The sequence below is a fragment of the Zootoca vivipara genome, chromosome 1 (genome assembly GCF_965207765.1).
Source record: "Zootoca vivipara chromosome 1, rZooViv2.hap1.1, whole genome shotgun sequence".
Lineage (NCBI taxonomy): Eukaryota > Metazoa > Chordata > Lepidosauria > Squamata > Lacertidae > Zootoca > Zootoca vivipara.
Genome location: NC_142582.1, coordinates 129,308,343 through 129,329,114, shown reverse-complemented (window position 1 = coordinate 129,329,114; position 20,772 = coordinate 129,308,343). Strand labels below are relative to the sequence as shown.

At 50.0% G+C, this 20,772-nt stretch overlaps 1 protein-coding gene across 3 annotated transcripts in view; it reads left to right on the top strand.

The window, feature by feature from the left end:
* Positions 1–19,082, top strand: part of FBXO34 (F-box protein 34) — a 53,557-nt gene extending 34,475 nt beyond the window's left edge. For all 3 annotated transcript variants that reach the window (XM_035102659.3, XM_060270972.2, XM_060270965.2), the window contains exons 3-4: positions 13,999–14,208; positions 16,286–19,082. In XM_035102659.3, coding sequence (XP_034958550.3) covers positions 14,129–14,208; positions 16,286–18,362 — 2,157 coding nt within the window. In that variant the 5' untranslated portion in view covers positions 13,999–14,128 and the 3' untranslated portion in view covers positions 18,363–19,082. The remainder of the gene's footprint in view (positions 1–13,998; positions 14,209–16,285) is intronic.
* The last annotated feature ends 1,690 nt before the right edge of the window (positions 19,083–20,772 follow it).

Here is a 20,772-nt window from a genome sequence, read left to right as displayed (position 1 = left end):
GCCACATGACCCGGGGAAAAAAACTGTATGCGGACAAATGCCGGCTCCCTCGGCCAGTAAAGCGAGATGAGCGCTGCAACCCCAGAGTTGTTCGCGACTGGACTTAACTGTCAGGGGCCCTTTACCTTTACTTTTTAAAGAGGGATTAGACAAATTAATGGAGGATAAATTGGTAGAAAGGGACCCAGGTGGCACTGTGGGTTAAACCACAGAGTCTAGGGCTTGCCGATCAGAAGGTCGGCGGTTTGAATCCCTGCAACGGGTGAGCTCCCATTGTTCGGTCCCAGCTCCTGCCCACCTAGCAGTTCGAAAGCACATCAAAGTGCAAGTAGATAAATAGGGATCGCTCCAGCGGGAAGGTAAATGGCGTTTCCGTGCGCTGCTCTGGTTTTCCAGAAGCAGCTTTGTCATGCTGGCCACATGACCCGGAAGCTGTCTGCGGACAAACGCTGGCTCCCTCGGCCTATAGAGCGAGATGAGCGCCGCAACCCCAGAGTCGGACACGACTGGACCTGATGGTCAGGGGGCCCTTTACCTTTTTAAATTGGTAGAGCATAAGACTCTTAATCTCAGGGTTGTGGGTTCAAGTCCCATGTTGGGCAAAAGGGTTCCTGCACTTCAGGGGGTTGGACTAGATGATCCTCGTGGGCCCCTACAACTCTACAATTCTATAATTTCTATGATTCTAAGGGCTGCTAGATTCCATGGCTATGCACTGTCAGAGGCAGTAAATGCCTCCAAATACCAGTTGCTTGAAACTACAGGATGGGAGATCAGAACATCTCCCATCCTGCAGTTTCAAGCAACTGGTGCTCAGGTCCTTTTTGTGGGACGGGCCACTGTGAGAACAGGTTGCTGAAGTAGACAAACCTTTGGCCTGATCCTGCAAATTTCTTATGTTAAATTCATTGGAGTTCCTGAACTCAGATCATGTACTCTACCATTGAGTATGTGGCCCTTCTTCTCTCAGAGCCTGCTTAAAATCTCTAGAGCTGGATGGGCAGCTGAACAATATCCCTGGCATTTGAGCTTCCCTTTTTCGTGATGCAAAACCTTTATTTTAGAGCAAAGTCTAACCAGTCCTAGCTGGATCGAGCAGTCTACTTGTTTTCTGGGATTCCTTTAAATGAAATGTACTTCATCTAAAAAGGAAAAGGAAAGGAGAATCTGAGTCATGATTTGTGAACATGGCGCTACACAGTGAGTGACCTTTGCAGTGCTGTCAACAAAAACTATGGAATTATTAAGAAGAAGGGCTGCAGGTTGAGCAGTAGATCACCTGTGAGATTGCAGAGAGTTTGCAGGATGTTTACCTCGAGGTTTGTGTGTTATTCCTCCTTTCTTCCTTGTTCCTGGTCTGGTGCCATGAACCAATATTCTAGTGGTTTGATTCTCTGTGTTTTGGGATGGGACATCGTGTTACAGTATAACGAATCTTTTAAACCCCAGACTTTAAAGGCAGTTATTTCCAGACTTAACACGAGGCTTTTTCATACTGTGAAACGCAGTTTGTGCTGTACTCTGTGTGTATGTGAGATTACTTCATTTCAGGGGGTTGGACTAGATGACTCTTGGAGTCCCTTCCTAATTCTGTGCTTCTACGGCTAAATGTATTCTGAGGCAGAGTAAAGTCCACTTTGCTCCTTCCCCAGGTCCTGCAGATGCTGTACTACTTAGAGCTAAGCCGTGGCTTGACGTAGCACTGTGTCCAAAGCTGGGATCATGGTCTGTCTCCAGCTCCAGCTCGTAGTTTGTTTGGACTGGAGCAGGAGAAACCACAGCCCTGGGTTTGCACGCAGTGCTAAGCCAAACCATGGCTTAACTGAGCAGAATCAAGAGAGGGTCAAAGCAGCCAGGATTTTTTCCTTTTGAGTACCAGCCTGCTCACTCATTCACACTTAGCCATGGTTTGGCTTAGTGTTCCGTGTGAAGCAGGTCATTGTATGAAACTGATTTAGTGATTTTCACCGTGTTTTGAGAACCTTGCTTATACACCACTTTTGAACATGGGTGTTAAATCAGTGTCCAGTCCAGTGTTAGACTACAACTCCCATCAGCCCCAGGGAGTGTGGTCATTAATCAAGGATGATGTCAGTTGTAGTCTGGCAGCACATTGGCTACTGCACTATACTAGAGTAAGTCTGTGTCTCACACACAAACACACACTGAATCTTTCCTGGGATCTACAGCTAGTTCTTGGTTTCTCTGCAGTTAAAAGGAAACAGTTCTTTAAAAAGTGGAGTGCATGTGTATTGTCGTTTAAAGAAAACAATCCTGAACGGGGCAATTTTTTGTAGCCATTAGTTTCCCAGGTCTGTGTGTGTGTGTGTGTGTGTGTGTGTGTGTGTGTGTGTGTGTGTGTGTTTGCAGCGCAACTTCTCTCACAGCCATGGGCTTTTTGCTGGTGGTCCAGCACATCGTTTCATTCCTCTGTGGACCCTCCCCCTCCATTCTTTAGGGTGTGAGGCTCTTCCAGCAATTTTCCAGATACTTGTCAGTGTCTGGGAGGGTGTGTGTTTTAGTAGCAGTGATGAAAACAGCAACCCCCAGCTGGAAAACCGTCAGCTCTCCAGTATCAGTGCTGTAAAACAATGCTGGGTTCACCCAGAGTGGAAAAGGCAAGCTGCTTGGATTCTCTCTCTCTCTCTCTCTCTCTCTCCTTGGAAGAAGTGATTTGCCCAAAGTCTTGCAGAATGTTTATTAGGGGCAGTGAAGAAACTTGGAGACTTCTCTTTGGCGGTGGTGCCTCTTCCTCTCTCTCCAGCTAAGAGGATTGGCCTGGGAATAATAATAATAATAATAATAATTATAATTATAATAATTATAATAATTTATTATTTATACCCCGCCCATCTGGCTGGGTTTCCCCAGCCACTCTGGGCAGCTTACAACAGAAAAATGAAATAAAACAATTAAACATTAAAAGCCTCGCTAAACAGGGCTGCCTTCAGATGTCTTCTAAAAATCTGGTAGCTGTTTTTCTCTTAGACATCTGATGGGAGGGCGTTCCACAGGACAGGCGCCACCGCCGAGAAGGCCCTCTGCCTGGTTCCCTGCAACTTGGCTTCTCGCAACGAGGGAACCGTCAGAATTGTAGATTTGGGAGGAGCCCTGAGGAATATGCAGCTGTCCCATACAGGGATCAAACCTGCAGCCTTGGTGTTAGCAGCACCATGCTCCAACCAACTGAGCCAGGCATCCCCAAACCTCGGCCCTCCAGATGTTTTGGATTACGATTCCTACCATCCCTGACCACTGGTCCTGTTAGCTAGGGATCATGGGAGTTGTAGGCCAAAACATCTGGAGGGCCGCAGTTTGGGGATGCCTGATGAGCTATCCGGAATCTCCCACAGCTGTGGGAAACATGCCACCCTCTGAGTGCTAAAGCAAAATTAAAAAATCCTTCCAGTAGCACCTTAGAGACCAACTAAGACACACCTCCGGGTGCTGTCAAACTCCCACTACCCCAGCCAGCATGGCCAGTGGTCCTGGGGAGGGTGGGAGTTATAGTCCAACAATCTCTGGAGGGTCCATGGTTCCCCATGCCTGGTGCACTACAAAAGGAAGAGGCTGCATGTGTACAACATACGCACACAACACTCGAATGGAAGTGGGCCCCTTGCTGTAATGAGTGAGTGTGAGAGAGAAGGGTACCACAGTGATTTATTGCTTTCTCCTTTTTAGAGGTGGGGGTTAAACATTTTCAAACAGCCACTCTGATGTAGTCCTGAAACAATCGCAGATAGCTGATAATGTAACTTGCCCAAATTCTCCCTGTCGTTACCTGAAAGTATGGTGGACGCAGAGTCTGGGGTTGGTGATGGGCATGGGCTGAGTGGTCCTATTTTCCAGCTCTTTTGTATGCTCTTCCAGACAGCAGGGGGAAACCAAGATCCCCCTGAACCTGCTTTTTTTATTATTATTAAGTTTCACGACAGGGCGTAGGAAACACCTGGCGATGAGGCAAAGTAACAGTTGAGATTATTCTTACTTGTCCTTTGGCGTCCCTGAATTGTGAGTGCACTGTTCACAAGGATCTGTTTCAAGCTCAACCTGGGAGCATCAGTTTGCACTGTCCACCTGCAAGCCATCCTGTGTAAAGTAATTTACGTGGCAGTGTGATGTGCAAACCAGCCATAAGGTTCTCAGAATTCATACAAGAGTCCGAGGCCATAGGAAGATGGCAAGCTGCCTCACATTGAGTCTAGCCGTTGGTCCATCTAGCTCAGTATTGTCCGCACTGACTGACAGCAGGTCTCGTAAGGTTTCAGGCAGGGAATCTTTTCCAGCCCTACCCAGATATGCTGGAGACTGAACCCTGGAGTCTTTTGCATGCAGCTCTGCCTCTGAGCTGATTTTGACGTTCCTCATAGTGTTTCTTGGGCACATGCTGCCTCCCATATAGCTGGATGGTTCCCAGTTTCTTTTCCAGCTCTTAAATCTTCCTCCCTTCTTGCTGCATCAACAGCTTGGCTTCCAGAAGCATCAGAATCCTGCCAGACTGGAAATGTGTAGATTCAGTGTTTGCAATGACAAGCACTTTGCCAGCTCTTTGAACGAAGGCTCGAGGTGCTCCCCATTTTGCCTTAAAAACAGGTTATTCAGGAGGACGCAAGAGAGCAAGTGGGAAATAAAACCTCAGCTGTCAACATTCCTTAAGCTGCAAGTCACTTGCTGCTTTTGATGGAAAGTTAGCAATGTGGAGAGTGGCTGCTTATTTTTCTCCCAAAGCCCCTGATCTGCCTGGATGTGGGCACTGCTGCTATTCTATCCCGGGCATCTCCTAGCTTTGGCCCTAGTTAGATTTGAATCTCAAAAGAACCTAGTGACTTTTTGAAAGCCTACCCGGTTGAGATGCTTTGATTACCAGAACAGGTAAAACATTTAATTGAATTTCCTGGTTGAATGTCTTTCATTTACCACCCTGAAGCCTAATTGGGTGCATACAAATGGCACCCTCTATCGGCCATGAAGCGGCACTTTTGAAGATGCAAGGTGTCAGAAGACTCCTTGTTTCTGCTGTCGCAGATTACAAAGACCAGCCCCCTAGAAATTCTTACTGAGACTGAGGGACCTTCACAAACGACCTGCAGCAGAAAACTCCTCTACATGAAATGGTTGTAAGGAGCCTCCAAACTCTGTCACAGGTGATGGTTATACATGCTTGCATGTGTGGGATTGTAGAGCCTTGGCCAAACCTTGTGGCCAATTGTAGCTGTGTGTGTTTGTGCAGGTGCAATGTTTCTGTATGGCAGGGGTACTTAATATGGTGCCCTCCGGATTTTGCTGGACTGCAGCTCCCATCACCCTTGATCATTGGTGTCCTGAACCCTGGCGTACCTGGCAACCAGTCCTGCTGGTGTATACAGTCCCAAGGGTGTATACCACGGGTGTCAAACACAAGGCCCACGGGCCAAATCCGGCCCGCCAGACCTCGTCATGTGGCCCGCCGAGCGCCCCAGCCAGCAGGACCTTGCTGCTGAAGCGCCGCGCCGACAAAGCGCCGACAAACAGCTGGGGCCGGGGGGGGGTAGAAAGGCGGCCGGAGCAGCGCTGCGTGGAGCACCCCGAGCCACAGCAGGAGAAGGAGGAGGCAGCTTGCCGGGTCAGCACCCGGCAGCACCGCACGGAGAGTCCCGAGCCTCTGCGACGCAGCAGTGCTCTGTAGCACTTTGAATCCTCCTCCTCCTCCTGCCACGGCTCGGCGCCTGGAAATGGCTGCTGCTGCTGCTGAAGCACAGACAAAGCACCCAGCAGCGCCGCGTGGAGGAGGAGGAGGATTCAAAGTGCTACAGAGCACTGCTGCGTCCCAGAGGCTTGGGACTCTCCGCACGGTGCTGCCGGGCACCGACCCGGCAAGCCGCCACCTCCACCCCCTCTTGCCTCACCTCCTCCTCCTCCTGCTCATGAACGTGAGCTCAGCAGCAGCTCAGCCTCACAAACGTGCAACTCTGAGGCTTTACGCACTTCTCCTAAAACGGACACCCGCTGCCTCATGCTGCACGGGAAATGCTTTTTGCCCCTGGGTCCCTAAGTGCTCTTTTCTGGCGCTGAATCAAGGCGGCGACCCCCCCTTCCCTTTCTTTCTTCCTTTCTCTTGTTCTTATTCTTTCTTTCCCTCTCCTTCCTTCCTTCTTTATCTCTGTCTTCTCTCCCTCTTTCTTTTTCTTTCCTTCTTTATTCCTTCTTTCCTACTCTTCTTTCTCTCACCTCTTTCCTTCCTCTCTCCCTCCTGCTCCCTCTTTTCTTTCTTTCTTTCTTTCTTTCTTTCTTTCTTTCTTTCTTTCTTACTTCCTTCCGTCCTTCCCATCTTTCTTCCTCTCCCTCATTCTTATTCTTTCTTTCCCTCTACTTACTTCCTTCTTTCTCCCTTTCCGTCTTCTCTCCCTTTTTCTTTTTCTTTCCTTCTTTATTCCCTTCCTTATTTCCTACTCTTCTTTCTCTCCCCTCTTTCCTTCCTTCCTTCCTCTCTCCCTCCCACTCCCTCTTTCCTTCCTTCCTTCCTCCCTCCCCTCCCCTCCCTCTCCCTCTCCTCAGAAACATAGGATGCTGCTTTATACTTCTGGCCCTTAAACCCTGGAACCAGGAGAGCAGCTCCAGTGAGTCAACCTCAGCCAGTGCCTTTGGTGAAGGGTGGTGGCTCACTGGCAGAACATCTGTCCTGCATGCAGAAGGACCCCAGCATCTCCAGGTACTAGTAGCTCTGCAAAGGTCCTGCATGAAACCCTAGCGAGCCTCCACCACCCAGTGCAGTTTCCAAAAATCATTTTTCAATAAATTGTACAATAATTGTACATTTGAATATCTACTTGCCATTATTCTGACTATGTTTCTGCTTTCAGAGCTAGTTATTACTTACATTATTACAAAAAACAGTAATAATTGAATGCAGTGACAATAATTTATGATAATAAAGAGTGGACACATAGTCCTATAGATACAACCGGCCCTTTGAGGGTGACCAAACTGCTGACGCGGCCCCCGATGAATTTGAGTTTGACACCCCTGGTGTATACAGTCCAGGTTCAATACAGCAAACCAAGTCCAAAGTGCGACAGTCAGGAAATGCAGCCGAGGTTCAGTTCAGTGTCACAAACTGGCAGGAAACGGGGAAGAGGAAGGGGATCCCAGCGTGTGACACCCCAGGGCAAGCTGGGGATGGAGAAGGAGAGGTTGGGGGCTTGGAAAATACTCACAGGGCAATAGAGAAGGGCAAGGGGATCAGGGTCCGCGCACATGGACCAGGGGCCTCCGTCTCTATGAACACACCAGCAGGAATACGGAGGAGGAGGAGGAGGAAAACAATGTGTAGAAAGAAAACTCCCATAAGAACCCGTGATTAAAAATACCGATGCCTTCCCCTGAGCTTTTAATATTGGATAACTTAAGCATGCTCATAAATCAAATGTTTTGTCTCTCTTTTGCAAAAAAAAATTATACTTTTGTGTGTGTTCTGCACTTTCCATTGCGTAGGGAGCAGTGGCAGGTACGCTCTAGGACAGTGTTTCCCAAACTCGGGTCTCCAGATGTTTTTGGACTATAGTTCATCCATCATCCCTGACCACTGGTCCTGCTACCTGGAGACCCAAGATTGGATAAATCCTGCTCTGGGAGGCTGAGGCAGGGAGGGCAAAGGCCCACAACCCAGCTCCCTAGCTGGCCAGGTGGGGCTCATTGGCTTTGGGAGGAGGGTTGTGATTCCTCAGCTAGATTAGGCTCAGGACAGGTGAGGTTCCCATGGCCTCCTCAAGCCCAGATGCTGCAGATCTAGCACCTCAGCTCTGCTCCCCTTTTAACCCTTGGTTCCAAGGCTGCTCCCTGCATCTCAGAACCTGCTGTGTTTGTGGAAACGGGGCTCCCTCTGGTTCCTGTGCACTGACCCCCATTCCCTCACTGTCCTGAAGGGGTCTTTTCTCTCCACCGAGTTGTATCCCGTGCTGAATTCCCATTGCCTGCTGGAATGGAAGAAGAGTTCAGGATGCAGAGCAACCTTCTGCAAAATTGGGACCGGTTTGAGGATGGCCTTGCGCTGCTTCTTATGGGAGTAACCATGATGGAACAATCAGACTGGGGACTCAAGCCCATTTCACCAGGCACACGAAGGTGGCATTTTAGTTGGCAGGTATAGAAAGAAGAAAACTTTAAGGTGGGAGTTGAATGGCAATGAGATGCAAAAATTACAGCCGGTGATAATTGGAACTTAATATATATGTTAAATAGGCACACCTTTAAGCCTTCATAGTGGCAGATTAGCGATTGTTACTGAGAGATGATTGTATTAACACCTGCACATTTGCAAGAAACAGTTCAAGATAGCGCAGATATTGCTATCTGTAAGCAATTAACACGTGGTGTGATAAAAAAAATCATTTGTCTCCAGTTAACCCCACAAGTGATGGCATTAAAGGTCTTGATGAATTCGGCAGTTTCATGTTGTCCTTCCAGAACAGATACCTACAGAGTGTCCTGGGCGGTTGAGATGTTCTCCCACCAGCTTTTATGGATATTGCCATTCCTGATGTCCGATTTGCGTCCACCCTTCAGCAGGCAAGATGCTACAAAAGGAGTGGGTGAGGGGCAAGAGGGGGAAATTGTACAAAAATTAAGTTGCCCTCATGGCTACATCAACCTAATTTTTGTCCCCCCCCCCTTTTTTTATAAAAAAATAAAGTCTCCTTTACTCTCCTGCTTTGAGTAACATTTTTCCTGATGAAGAATCCTGGAGAATCCAAAAGCTTGCCACTCTCTTGTGATAGCTTGGTTAGTCCTGTAAAGTTACTGCTGAACTGTTGGTTTTCTTCTCCTTATGGACTAGTACCTTTATTTTTTACCCCCAACCCCAAAATCTCTCTCTTTCTCTCTCTCTCTCTCTCTCTCTCTCTCTCTCGTAACACAGGGGTGTGGCTAATCAGAAAAATTAAATAAGGGTGACTTTCCAGGAAGAAGAGAAGGTGGCAGGGCTACATTCTGGTGCTGAGTTCAGTTGCGTTTCACAGGGTGAGATACGCTAACCACCTGCTCACGTTTGATTGAAAACACACACATATGGGCTGTGGCTTAAAAGAGTTTATTTCCAGAAAAACACTGCAGATAAGAGGCAACACAAAGGACAAGATAGTACACTATTTTTTAGAACTGGCCTTCCCCTACAGAAAAGAGGTGTGAGTGAATTTCTATCGGGAAGAATGCCATTCAGCATCTCATCTGTTCCACAAAGATAACGCATGTGAATTTGCCCCTTATCATCATCATCCCTCAAATGGAGAGTCATTTTCCATATAGCCAGACAGGGTACAATAACACAGAGTCTATCACTGCTGCTGGTATTCTGCAAACATCCCAGCGCCTCCTGTTGGGGTTTGCTTGTGCTTATGCCTGTATGGTGGGGGAGCGCCGGGTTAGGGCTGAGAAAGGGTCCTGAGCCACCTCTGCTGCTACTGCATTCGTCCTTTCCCACCAAATCTTTCATCAGTACAGTATCCAGCTACGATCTCAAAGCCCTGTTGGTGCCCAGTACTCCTCTCATGCTTTTGTAAAGTGCCTTCTGGAGAACAGTATGAAGGGGACAGCAGTGTTGGGTCTGGAAGCATAGCTGCCAAGTTTTCCCTTTTCTCGCGAGGAAGCCTATTCAGCATAAGGGGAAATCCCTTAAAAAAAGGGATAACTTGGCAGCTATGTCTGGAAGGCATACAGTGCACAGATATTGAGCTGAGATGGGTAGTACAGGCAATGGGAATAGGAGCAATGTGAGGAGGGCAAAGAGCGGAACAGGGCACTGGTGATGCCCCCTCGCAACCATTGCAAGAACCCTTATTGGGTTCTCCACCATCATGAGGCACCGTAAAAGCATTTCAGAGCTTTTCAGTTAGATCACGAGGACTATGAGTCAGCAGTGTGATGCAGCAGCTAAAAAAGCCAATGCAATTCTGGGCTGCATCAATAGGAGTATAGCATCTAGATCTAGGGAAGTAGTAGTACCACTGTATTCTGCTCTGGTCAGACCTCACCTGGAGTACTGTGTCCAGTTCCGGGCACCACAGTTCAAGAAGGATACCAACAAGCTGGAACGTGTCCAGAAGAGGGCAACCAAAATGGTCAAAGGCCTGGAAATGATGCCTTATGAGGAACGGCTTAGGGAGCTGGGTATGTTTAGCCTGGAGAAGAGAAGGTTAAGGGGTGATATGATAGCCATGTTCAAATATATGAAAGGATGTCATATGGAGGAGGGAGAAAGATTGTTTTCTGCTGCTCCAGAGAAGCGGACACGGAGCAATGGATTCAAACTTCAAGAAAGAAGATTCCACCTAAACATTAGGAAGAACTTCCTGACAGTAAGAGCTGTTCGGCAGTGGAATTTGCTACCAAGGAGTGTGGTGGAGTCTCCTCCTTTGGAGGTCTTTAAGCAGAGGCTTGACAGGCATATGTCAAGAATGCTTTGATGGTGTTTCCTGCTTGGCAGGGGGTTGGACTGGATGGCCCTTGTGGTCTCTTCCAACTCTATGATTCTATGACCAGGCACACACTGTTTTCTTGCTAGATAATAAATCTGCAAGTCTGTCATCTCACTGCAGTTCCCATGGCCACCAACAGGTGGCCGTGGCAGTTCCAATGTGATGACAGACTAGCAGGAAAACAAGCAGGCAGCACGGCTGGCAGGCACCCAAAAAGAGCTGTATAAAGGCATGTGGGAGGCACAGTCTGCGCTTGGGCAGACGGCTCTCGGAAGCATCTTCCTCCCTCATATAAAAGATGTTGAGGGTTGGGACAAACCATGAGGGGTGGTGGCTTCAGGCAAGCTGTGAGGAGGAAGAAGAGGGATGGTTAAAGTATAAAGGGAGGAGCTTTGGCCAGGTTTGGGGGGGGGAAGGGCTTGGCAAAGAGGTGCCAGCCCCTTGTTTAAAAGGGATATCTTGTAGTAGTAGGGCTGCCTTCAGATACCTTTGGAAAGTCATGTAGTTACTCATCTCCTTGACATCTGGTGGGAGGGCGTTCCCCAGGGTGGGCGCCACCACCGAGAAGGCCCTCCACTTGGTTCCCTGTAACCTCACTTCTCACAGTGAGGGAACTGCCAGAAGGCCCTTGGAGCTGGACCTCAGTGTCCGGGCTGAACAATGGGGGTGGAGATGCTCCTTCAGGTATACTGGGCCGAGGCCACGTAGGGCTTTAAAGGTCAGTGCCAACACTTTGAATTGTGCTCGGAAATGTATCACAGTTTCCAAGTAGTAGTATGGTGGCAGACCTACGCCTGTGTCTGCTTAGTCAGGGATTTTAGATCTGCAGAAATTTGGACTGAGTGCAGGAAGAAAGTCTAAACAAGGCTGTCATTCTGAAGCGCTCGACAAAATCCCGGATGCATCGCTGCAGAGTTGAAGGCTCACAAAGCCACGTGCTGCCACCTAATTGCCAGTACGGCCTGTTTAGCAACTCGGTGGCACAATTTCCTAGATACCAACCAGTATTTAACCAGATGACATTCCACTGCCTTGGCACTGACTAATCCATATTTTTTTTTTCCCAGCTCAGGGCTTGTTTTCCACCCTGGGTTCTGCCTGCAGGTCACATGTTTGTGTCTGACGTTTTCCAGGCTTCCCTCCAGGTTTCTCTCCAGTGTGGAGGCAAACGCTCTTGTGTGGAAAAAACAACAATCCTACACTCAAGTGATTTTTTGGAGGGGGGGCGGGCGGGTGCGTGTAAGAGGGAGAGGCACACATGTGTAAGGAGCAGATTGGGGAAAAGTCCCCCAGCAGCTGTGCTTGTGCTCATTCTGCAGTCTCCTTGGCCCAAGGGGCCACCAAGGGCAGCCGCTCCTGCTGTGTGTCAGCCTGTACTGCTCTGAAATCCAATATGTTGCCTGGATTTGGAAAGTCAGCAGCATAAGCAGTTCTGCTGCTCCTGCTTTCCGCTTCCCTATAATACGAAAAAAGGCGAAACATCATATTACAGGACCAACCCATCCTTTGGCAAAAGACAATGGCAAGGTGTTCGATGCCACAGCACCCTTCTTCCCAAGGTGCAGTTGTTGAAAACGTGTGAGGCTGTTACAGGAGATTGGTGGGGAGGGAGGACGGGACATTAGACTGCAGCTCAGGGGCAGAGTACCGTATATACACTGTGTGGCCAGGAAGTCTCAGGTTGTTGCCCTCGCTCTGTCCTGAGAAGGCATGGAAGCATGCCTCTGGGGGCAAAGTCAGTCTGCTGGAGAATCACAGTGCCTGCTGCGGCTGCAGAGACCAGCAACTAGTAACTGCTGCCTCCCACATTGTTTTTGCTGTGTTAGCAGCACCGAAGTGACACCCCTGGGTCACAAGCCTGGATGGTGCATCTGGAGGTCCTGGGCTGCCCAGATGACAAGACTGATGTGGTCCAAGGGAAAGCAGAGCAATGGGTTTGGCACCAGCTTGGCTGCAGGAGTTGCCGCAAGGAGGTGTACAAGGAGTCATCCAGGTTTACTCCTTAGCCTTTTAACTCACCGAGGGTTTGACACCCATCAGCTCCCCTCACCTGGTTTAGCTGTTCAGTTGAAGCCGTTTCCCGGGGTGTGGCTGCTGTTGCATGCTCTGGTTATCTCCCATGTGGACTACTGCAATGCGCTCTACGTGGGGCTGCCTTTGAAGGTGACCCGGAAACTGCAATTAATCCAGAATGCGGCAGCTAGACTGGTGACTGGGAGCAGCCGCCGGGACCAGATAACACCGATCCTGAGAGATCTACACTGACTCCCAGTACGTTTCCAAGCACAATTCAAAGTGTTGGTGCTGACCTTTAAAGCCCTAAATGGCCTCGGTCCAGTATACCTGAAGGAGCGTCTCCACCCCTACCATTCAGCCCGGACACTGAGGTCCAGCACCAAGGGCCTTCTGGCGGTTCCCTCGTTGCGAGAAGTGAGGTTACAGGGAACCAGGCAGAGGGCCTTCTCGGTGGTGGCGCCCGCCCTGTGGAACGCCCTCCCATCAGATGTCAAGGCAATAAGTAACTATTTTACTTTCAGAAGACAACTGAAGGCAGCCCTGTTTAGGGAAGTTTTTAATGTTTGATGCTGTACTGTTCTTAATATTTGGTTGGAAGCTGCCCAGAGTGGCTGGGGAAATTATTATTATTATTATTATTATTATTAGTAGTAGTAGTAGTAGTAGTATTCTAGGAGCCGCAGGCAAGAGAGCTGAGTGCAGGGGACTGAAGGTGGACAAAGTGTCCCAGAAGGAGCACAATGTGTCTTCCACCAGAGATACTACCTCTCCCCGTAACACCCTATACACCCCCATACATTGCCGGGGAGACAAAACTCCTATCTGAAACCCTGGAGATTTGCTACCAGTCATTGTAGACCAAGGGCGGCAAAGCTGCATCCCTCCGGATGTTGCCTGCCTGCATCTCCCATCATCCTTGACCACTGGCCATCCTGTCTGGGTGCAGCAACAATTGGAAGACAGCAGGGCAGGGCGGGCTGGTGGGTGTCAACTCCGTATGCCGCACCCAAAGTCATCTGTAAGCAGGGGGGGGGAACCTGGTGCCCTCTGGGTATTACTCAACTGTAGCTCCCATCATCCTTGACCACCGGGGAGTTGCAGTCCAAGAACAGTGTTGTGCAGTGGTTAGAGTGTCAAGACTAGGATTTGCAACACCAGGGTTCAAATCCCCACTTGGCCATGAAGCTCCCTGGGTGACCCTGGGCCAGTCACTGCCTCTCAGCCCAATCTGACTCACAGGTTTGTTGTGCTGGTTAAACAAGGAGGGGGGAGAACCACCTTGTATTCCGTCTTCAGCTCCTTGGAGTAAAAAGTGAGGCATAAATGTGATAAATAATAATAAAATAGACATTAAATGCATGAGGTTGAGCCAGTTGCCTGACCCCTGTAAGGCACCTTCCTGTATTTTTATGTTTAAACATGCAGTTCCCTTAATCACAGCCGCAATGCCGCTGGTGTGTGCATAATGCACAATGGTTTGTGTGTCTTTGCTGCGTTCTAACAACGCCTCTCTGTTTTCATTTCCCCCCAGCGTTTTTTAGGTGCCAAAGACCCCGTTGACCGCCGTGTGGAGCGAGATAAGTTCAGGCAGGAGCCCCACCAGAGGACCAGGATGGATTGGCTGTGACAACCTGCCGCAGGTGGAGGTGGAGGGGAGAGTGATGATGAAGAGTTCCTGCCGAGCTGGCCTCCACCGGGAACTGCTGAATTCCACATCCTCTGCGTTACACCCGGTCAAACGGTACGGTTAGATGCAGAGTCCCCAATTCTCCTGGGCAAACGCTTTCTACCTCAGCTGCCTTTCGATAGGCTCTTGGTGGCTGAAAATCCCATTTTTAAGCAAGGATCCCAAGAAAACGGGGAGGAACACTGGATTCCTGGCAATTTATAGACCTCTTTTGGGTCCCAGGTAACTCTGATGTCTCCTACAATGAAGGCAGCTTGTGTGAGAATTGCAAAGGGAAAGGCTATGGATCATGGGAGTTGTGGGCCAAAAACATTTGGAGGGCCGAGTTTGAGGAAGCCTGTTCTATTCATTCTGACTTGGGAGAGACTAGTTCTGTGAATCCGTGGGTTTTCTAAAATTGTAAGGAAAACTATGAAGATGGCAATATTGTGTGTTGTATACATCTGGGTGTCTGTTGTCTTCCACTGCTATGAACATGAAGGTAAAGGTAAAGGGACCCCTGACCATTAGCTCCAGTTGTGACCGACTCTGGGGTTGCGGCGCTCATCTCGCATTATTGGCCGAGGGAGCCGGCGTACAGCTTCCAGGTCATGTGGCCAGCATGACAAAGCCGCTTCTGGCAAACCAGAGCAGCACATGGAAACGCCGTTTACCTTCCTGCTGTAGCGGTTCCTATTTATCTACTTGCACTTTGACGTGCTTTCGAACTGCTAGGTTGGCAGGAGCTGAGACCGAGCAACGGGAGCTCACCCCGTCGCGGGGATTCGAACCGCCGACCTTCTGATCGGCAAGCCCTAGGCTCTGTGGTTTAACCCACAGCGCCACCCGCGTCCCTATGAACATGAAAGTGACCCCCTAATGCAGTGGTTTTCAACCAGTGTGCCGTGGGGTGCCTTGAATGATGGTCAGGGGTGCTGCGGCACTCTATCCCTCTTTTCTCCCCTCCCTCCTCTAATGCCCTCTCCCATCCCTGCTTCCCCAAGGCTTGGCACAGCTGTTTGTTGCAGCAGCCCTGCTGCTGTCACTGCTGCCTCCCACCTTTGGCCAGTATCTGTTGGGCCACTAAGGCTGGAGGCCTCCTCTTCCCAGGCCCCTGTGGTGTGGTGTGAGCAGGCACCTCTCTGTGGGGCAGCAGCTGCCTGGAGGGAAGAGGAGGCCCCGAGGGGACACTGAGGTAGAGAGGCAGATCATTCCCTGTTCCGGTGCATTGCATATGGTCTTCCAAAATGTTTGAAAACCAAATCACGGCTTCTGATTGGCTGCAGGAAGCTCCTGCAGCCAATCAGAAGCCCCATCGGACGTTTGGGTTCCAAAAGAACATTTGCAAACCGGAACAATCACTTCCGGGTTTGCGGCGTTCAGGGGCCAAAACTTCCGAGTTCCAGGGCGTTCAGGATCCAAGGTACCACTGCACTTCGTTTTAAATATTTGTGTCCCTTGCCTGCCAAAGTAGGACCCTCGAAACAGCTTATGAGAACAATGATTGGTTAAAAAAAAAACCAACACCCTAGGAAGAAATAGCCACCCTCCTAAGGTGTGTCTGGGCCTTCATTCCTAACTCCCTCGTGCTACGACAGAAGATGCCGGACTCCTCCAAAAATTCATGGGTGCTTGAGAAACCATGCTAAGGTCATGGCTTAATTCTGGGTCAGCAGTCCCAACAGAATGATGGATCTGCAGCTCAGTCTTAGAAATAAAATCCAAACAAATAATCAATAATGAACTCAGTCTTGAGAGGCCGAAAATGAGTTTGTTCATTGTTACTGAAGTTCCTTCTTCCTGTAGTTTTAGGGTCCAATTTATATCAGAGCCTTTGCCAAGCTAATCTCTCTCCCCCCCCCAATATTTTAGACTAGAACTTCCGTCAGCCCCAAGCAGCATGGACTGTAGCCAGGGGTGTCCTCCTCTCCCTGTTTCTCTCTCACACACGTGTTTATGAATATGTGTTTATATGTGTGTGTCTGTGTGCACACATGTGCATGTATGATACAACTCCCTACCTACTCTATAAAAAAGGTATCCTATCTCCTTTTGATCTCTCAGCTCTTGGCTCCTTGTGTACAAAAGCACCCTTCAAAAATCAGCAATGGTTTCGGTTTTTAATGCGTGCATTTCTCTCTTCCTTTCCTAGAATATCTGGCATGCACTTAAAGCCCTATCTCAAGTTGCAGAAGAAAGAACGGCCTCTCGAAATAAGCCTGGACCCTCCCCGAAGCCCACCAATGAGCCAGCCGAGGTTGGCAGAAGAGGAGAAGCCCAGCAGCCCTGAGCCAAGCCTCTTTCCAACCCCCTCTCTTCGGAAGCCATTGGGGACACTCTCCCGCAACACGATCGGCAGCAGCAGGGGCCACGCAGAAGGGCCCGGCGGGAAGGAGAGGAGAGCTGCCCTCCCGGCCACCATCCACCAGGGGGACGACGGAGAGGGGCCACTGGACATCTGGGCCATCGTGAAGCCGGGGAACACTAAGGAGAAGGTCGCCTTCTTTGCGGCCCAGCAATGCGTCGACCGCAGCCGGGTGCTCTCCGTGAAGAACAAGAGCACCTGGGACATCGACGGGAGGTCCACTAAGCGCAGGAAAAAGTCGCTGGATATCAAGAAGGCGAAGGTCCACCTGGAAAGGATGAGGGAGGCAAGCGGGAGGTGCTACCAGCCTGAGCCATTTGCCTGCGGCATTGAGCACTGCTCTGTCCATAATGTGAATGACGGCCTGGAGGGGGGTTTCCCGGGACGGCCCCTGTCGGTCGTCGAGATGGTTGCTTTCTTGGAGCAAAGAGCCAGCGTCTTGCTGGCCGACTGCTCCAAAAACTGCCCCAGTGCCTCTGCTGTGACCAAGTTCCCTGGCCAGCCCAAAGCCACTCCCCTAGCCTCCCCTGGACCTTTTCCCACCTCGGGAGCCTGCGAAGCTCCCTCTGAAAAGGCAGCTTGTGGGGGGAGCAGCAGCGGCGGCAGCAGCGATGGGGAGCAGCAGGCAGAGCCCCTTCGAGTGCTGGACATGGTGGCCAAGCTGGAGTCGGAGTGTCTCCGGCGCCAGAATGAACGTGAAGCAGGATCACTCTCGAGGAACAACAGCTTCCGGCGGAACGTGGGGCGGATGCTGCTGGCAAGTGGAGCGCCCCCGGAGAACGACGCCAGCAAGGCGCCCCCAGAAGCTCCCAGCCAGGCAGAGCCCTGTCCACCGCTGGAAGGCCAGCTATCTTCGATCGCAGGTGCCCGTGCTGGGAACGGCCTTCTCATGCTTGAGCAGGGAGGATCAGTCTCCTCCAGCTGTGGCTGGCTCAGTTCTGAGAAGGCAAGCAAACCCACATATCCGGAAGCTGCTCAGGCGCCCCCACATTCCTTGCACAGCAGAAAAGCGACGGTTGATTGTATGCCGAAGGAGCCAGCAACTCTTCCCAGCCTGGCTCCCAACGCGCGAGTGAGAGAGTCCGTAAGCATTAGCATCTCCATCACCAAGAGGGACGTCGGCTGCAGAGCCGCCCAGCCTTCCGACGCCGCCTTGGGCGAAGACCCTCTTCCTGGCAGACTCTTCTTGCTCCTGTCCAGGTGTGAGCCCCCCCAGGAGTGCCTGCGCTCAGGGGAGACCCTCCCCGAAGAGTGCCGAGTGGACCCTCAAGGGAAGGAAACCCCCCTGGGCGATGAAGCCCCGCGCCTGCCCGCCCTCGCTCCTGGGGAGCCCCAGGAGGCGCCCTCGGAGAGTGCCCCGCAGGCCCTCGCCTCCTCGCGCCTGAAGCGGCAGAGGTCCCACGACTTCCTGGAGACCAGGTTCAAAATCCAGCAGCTCCTGGAGCCGCAGCAGTACCTGCTCTTCCTGCCGCACCACATCATCGTGAAGATTTTCGGGCTGCTGCCCACCCGGAGCCTGGTGGCGCTCAAATGCACCTGCGGGTACTTCAAGTTCCTCATTGGGTACTACAACATCAGGCCGGCGGACTCCCGCTGGGTCCGCGACCCCCGCTACCGGGAAGACCCCTGCAAGCAGTGCAAGAAGAAGTACACCAAGGGCGACGTCTCGCTGTGCCGCTGGCACCCAAAGCCCTATTGCCAAGCCCTGCCCTACGGACCCGGCTACTGGATGTGTTGCCACCGGTCCCAGAGGAGCGTCCCCGGCTGCAGGCTCGGCCTTCACGACAATCACTGGGTGCCCGCCTGCCACAGCTTTAACCGTGCTCTGCACAAGAAACCCAGGGAGGCGGAAGAGGACTGTTAGCACGCGCCCCCCCCCCCCCGGCGCAGTCTTTGCGGAGCCTCATATCCTAGGTGGGGAGGGGAAAAGATGTTTTATGCCTTGTGATGTTTACACTGTATATAATTTTGTGGGTGGTTTTTTTTTTTTTTTTGTCCTCCCTCCCTCTCTATTTCCCGCTTCCACAGGGCTATGAAGAAACTGCACATGACTTCTAAATCACAAGAGCCTTTTTTTAACCTTTTAGAGAAAGAGAGAGAAATAGCCCTTCCGTGTACATAATGCTCCCAGAATCTCCTTGCCCATCAGTGACTTGACAGGTGGTCCACCAACGTTGAAGATCACTACAGCGCAGCTACAAGAGTGCTGCGGCTACAGGCCCGTGTTGTCGTCGTTGTAAAAAACAACAACAACCGTGTCTCATTTTCAAATCTGTATATCCTGTACAAAAATATACATATATAAATATATATAAATATAAATATATATTGAAAATTGTTTCTGGAAGGAAACTCTAAATAGGTAAAAGAGGAATCTTCGAAAAGATGGTTTAACTGGACAACCTTAAAAAAATAGGCTAGAACAAGTATTTGTTATATCTTAGGGGGGCAGCAAGCAAAAGAGGGGTGTTTTTCTTGGAGCAGAGAGTGTTGAGAAAAAGCTCTGGCTTCCAATGCCCACCTCACCTGGTTTTCGTTTCATTTTTTTTTTTACCTTAAAATAAAATGTGCATTCTGAATCTTGCTCTTGCCTACCTCTCTTTCCCTCTCGATATTTTTCCTCGTTAATGCTCTCTCTCTTAAAAAGGGGTGGTATTGCAAACATTCCGGCTGTGTGAAAATGTTCTGCATTATGGTCAGAGAAGCAGGGCCAGCCCAGGACACTTTTCTGCATACCCAATTGGGTCTTGCTATGCAGCCACCAGCGCGGAAGAATCTCCCACTACACCGGAAGGCAGCAGGCTAGTTTAGGGGGTCCAGTACAGGCCACGTAGCCCTGGGGCCGTCCGAGAGGGTGCAGCTACCTCTCTACATGCTAGCATCAGCCACCTGGGGCAGTTGCCTTATTTTGCCTAATGAAGGCAGCTGATGTAATTGTGGGATCTTGCACCAGGAATGGTGCCACCTGATTTTGAATGACACTTCCACCATCCTGAGCTTATGTGGCCCACACGGCCCAGGAGGAATCCCAGCCCTATAGAATGGGTGTGTGTGTGTGCGCAAGGGTTTTCAGGGAGAGGAGTGAAAGAACAAGATTGGTTGGATGACCTTCCACTCATGCAGCCATTGGATACAATCCCTCTGTATTTAGCCAGGGGGTGTGTATTTAGGACGGTGGGGGTGTTGAAAAACTAACTAGATTTTGAAATTTAAATGTGAATCTTGGCCATTTCCTATTTAATTTTGCAAATGTCAAAAAAACAGATGTGCACCTATGCTATGGAATGCACACTCAATTTTCAGACATTCACGACGTTCTCTGGAATGCTCAAAATCAATATGGGCATGCTGATGTTTTCCAAATATTTAGGCATTCAGAGTTACATAACCTTCATAGAGTTTACTCCCGATTAAAGACAGTTGAACACTTTGATCAAAGGCAAGTTGCAGGTCGCTTCTTGCCACACACATGGATTTGACTGTTGCAACAACCTTTTGTTTTGAGAAGCAACTTCCCTCCAGCTCTGGAAGCTAACTTTGATTAATGAAAAAGTGTGTATTTTATTAGTAGAATCAAGTAGTAGATCAAATTATGTAGTAGGCAGTATATGTCAAGGTTGCAGAGGACACCAAATCGAGATGAGCAGCAAACGTTTTAGAAAACATGGGAGTGTTTCATAGAGAGCAATGAATTTGAAAATCAACAAGAAGCATGGTTGTGTTTCATATAGGAACAAAAGTGCCAACCATATCTATAGCCAGGTTGTGGCAGTTCTAACTGGTAGCAAAGTCTTCTGAGAAAATATCTAACTTGGCATGAGTCACCATGACTGTATTATGCAAGGCCAGTGTTCACACTGGGAAGGAGGATGTTGATAAGGTGGGGGGGAATTGAGAAGAACTTTCAAGATGAAAAAAGGTCAAAAAAGGCTTGTAGCTCAGGGGCGGAGCATCTGCTTTGCATACAGAATGCCCCAGGTTCAACGCTCAGCATCTCCAGGCAGGGCTGGGAAGGCTTCCCTGCTGAAAATCCTGCAGAGCTGCTGCCAGCCTGTGTAGACAGTACTGAGGTAGATGGAACACCGGTATATGGCAGCTTCCTATGGCCTGACCAGTCACAAGTATTAGGAAGAGAAGGGAGAACAGGCCCGCAGAACCCCTGACCATCATTAAAGGCACCCCAGAGTGCCATGGCACACTGGTTGAAAACCACTGTTGTTGGGGGTCACTTTTGTGTTCATAGCAGTGGGAGACAAGACACCCAGATGTACACA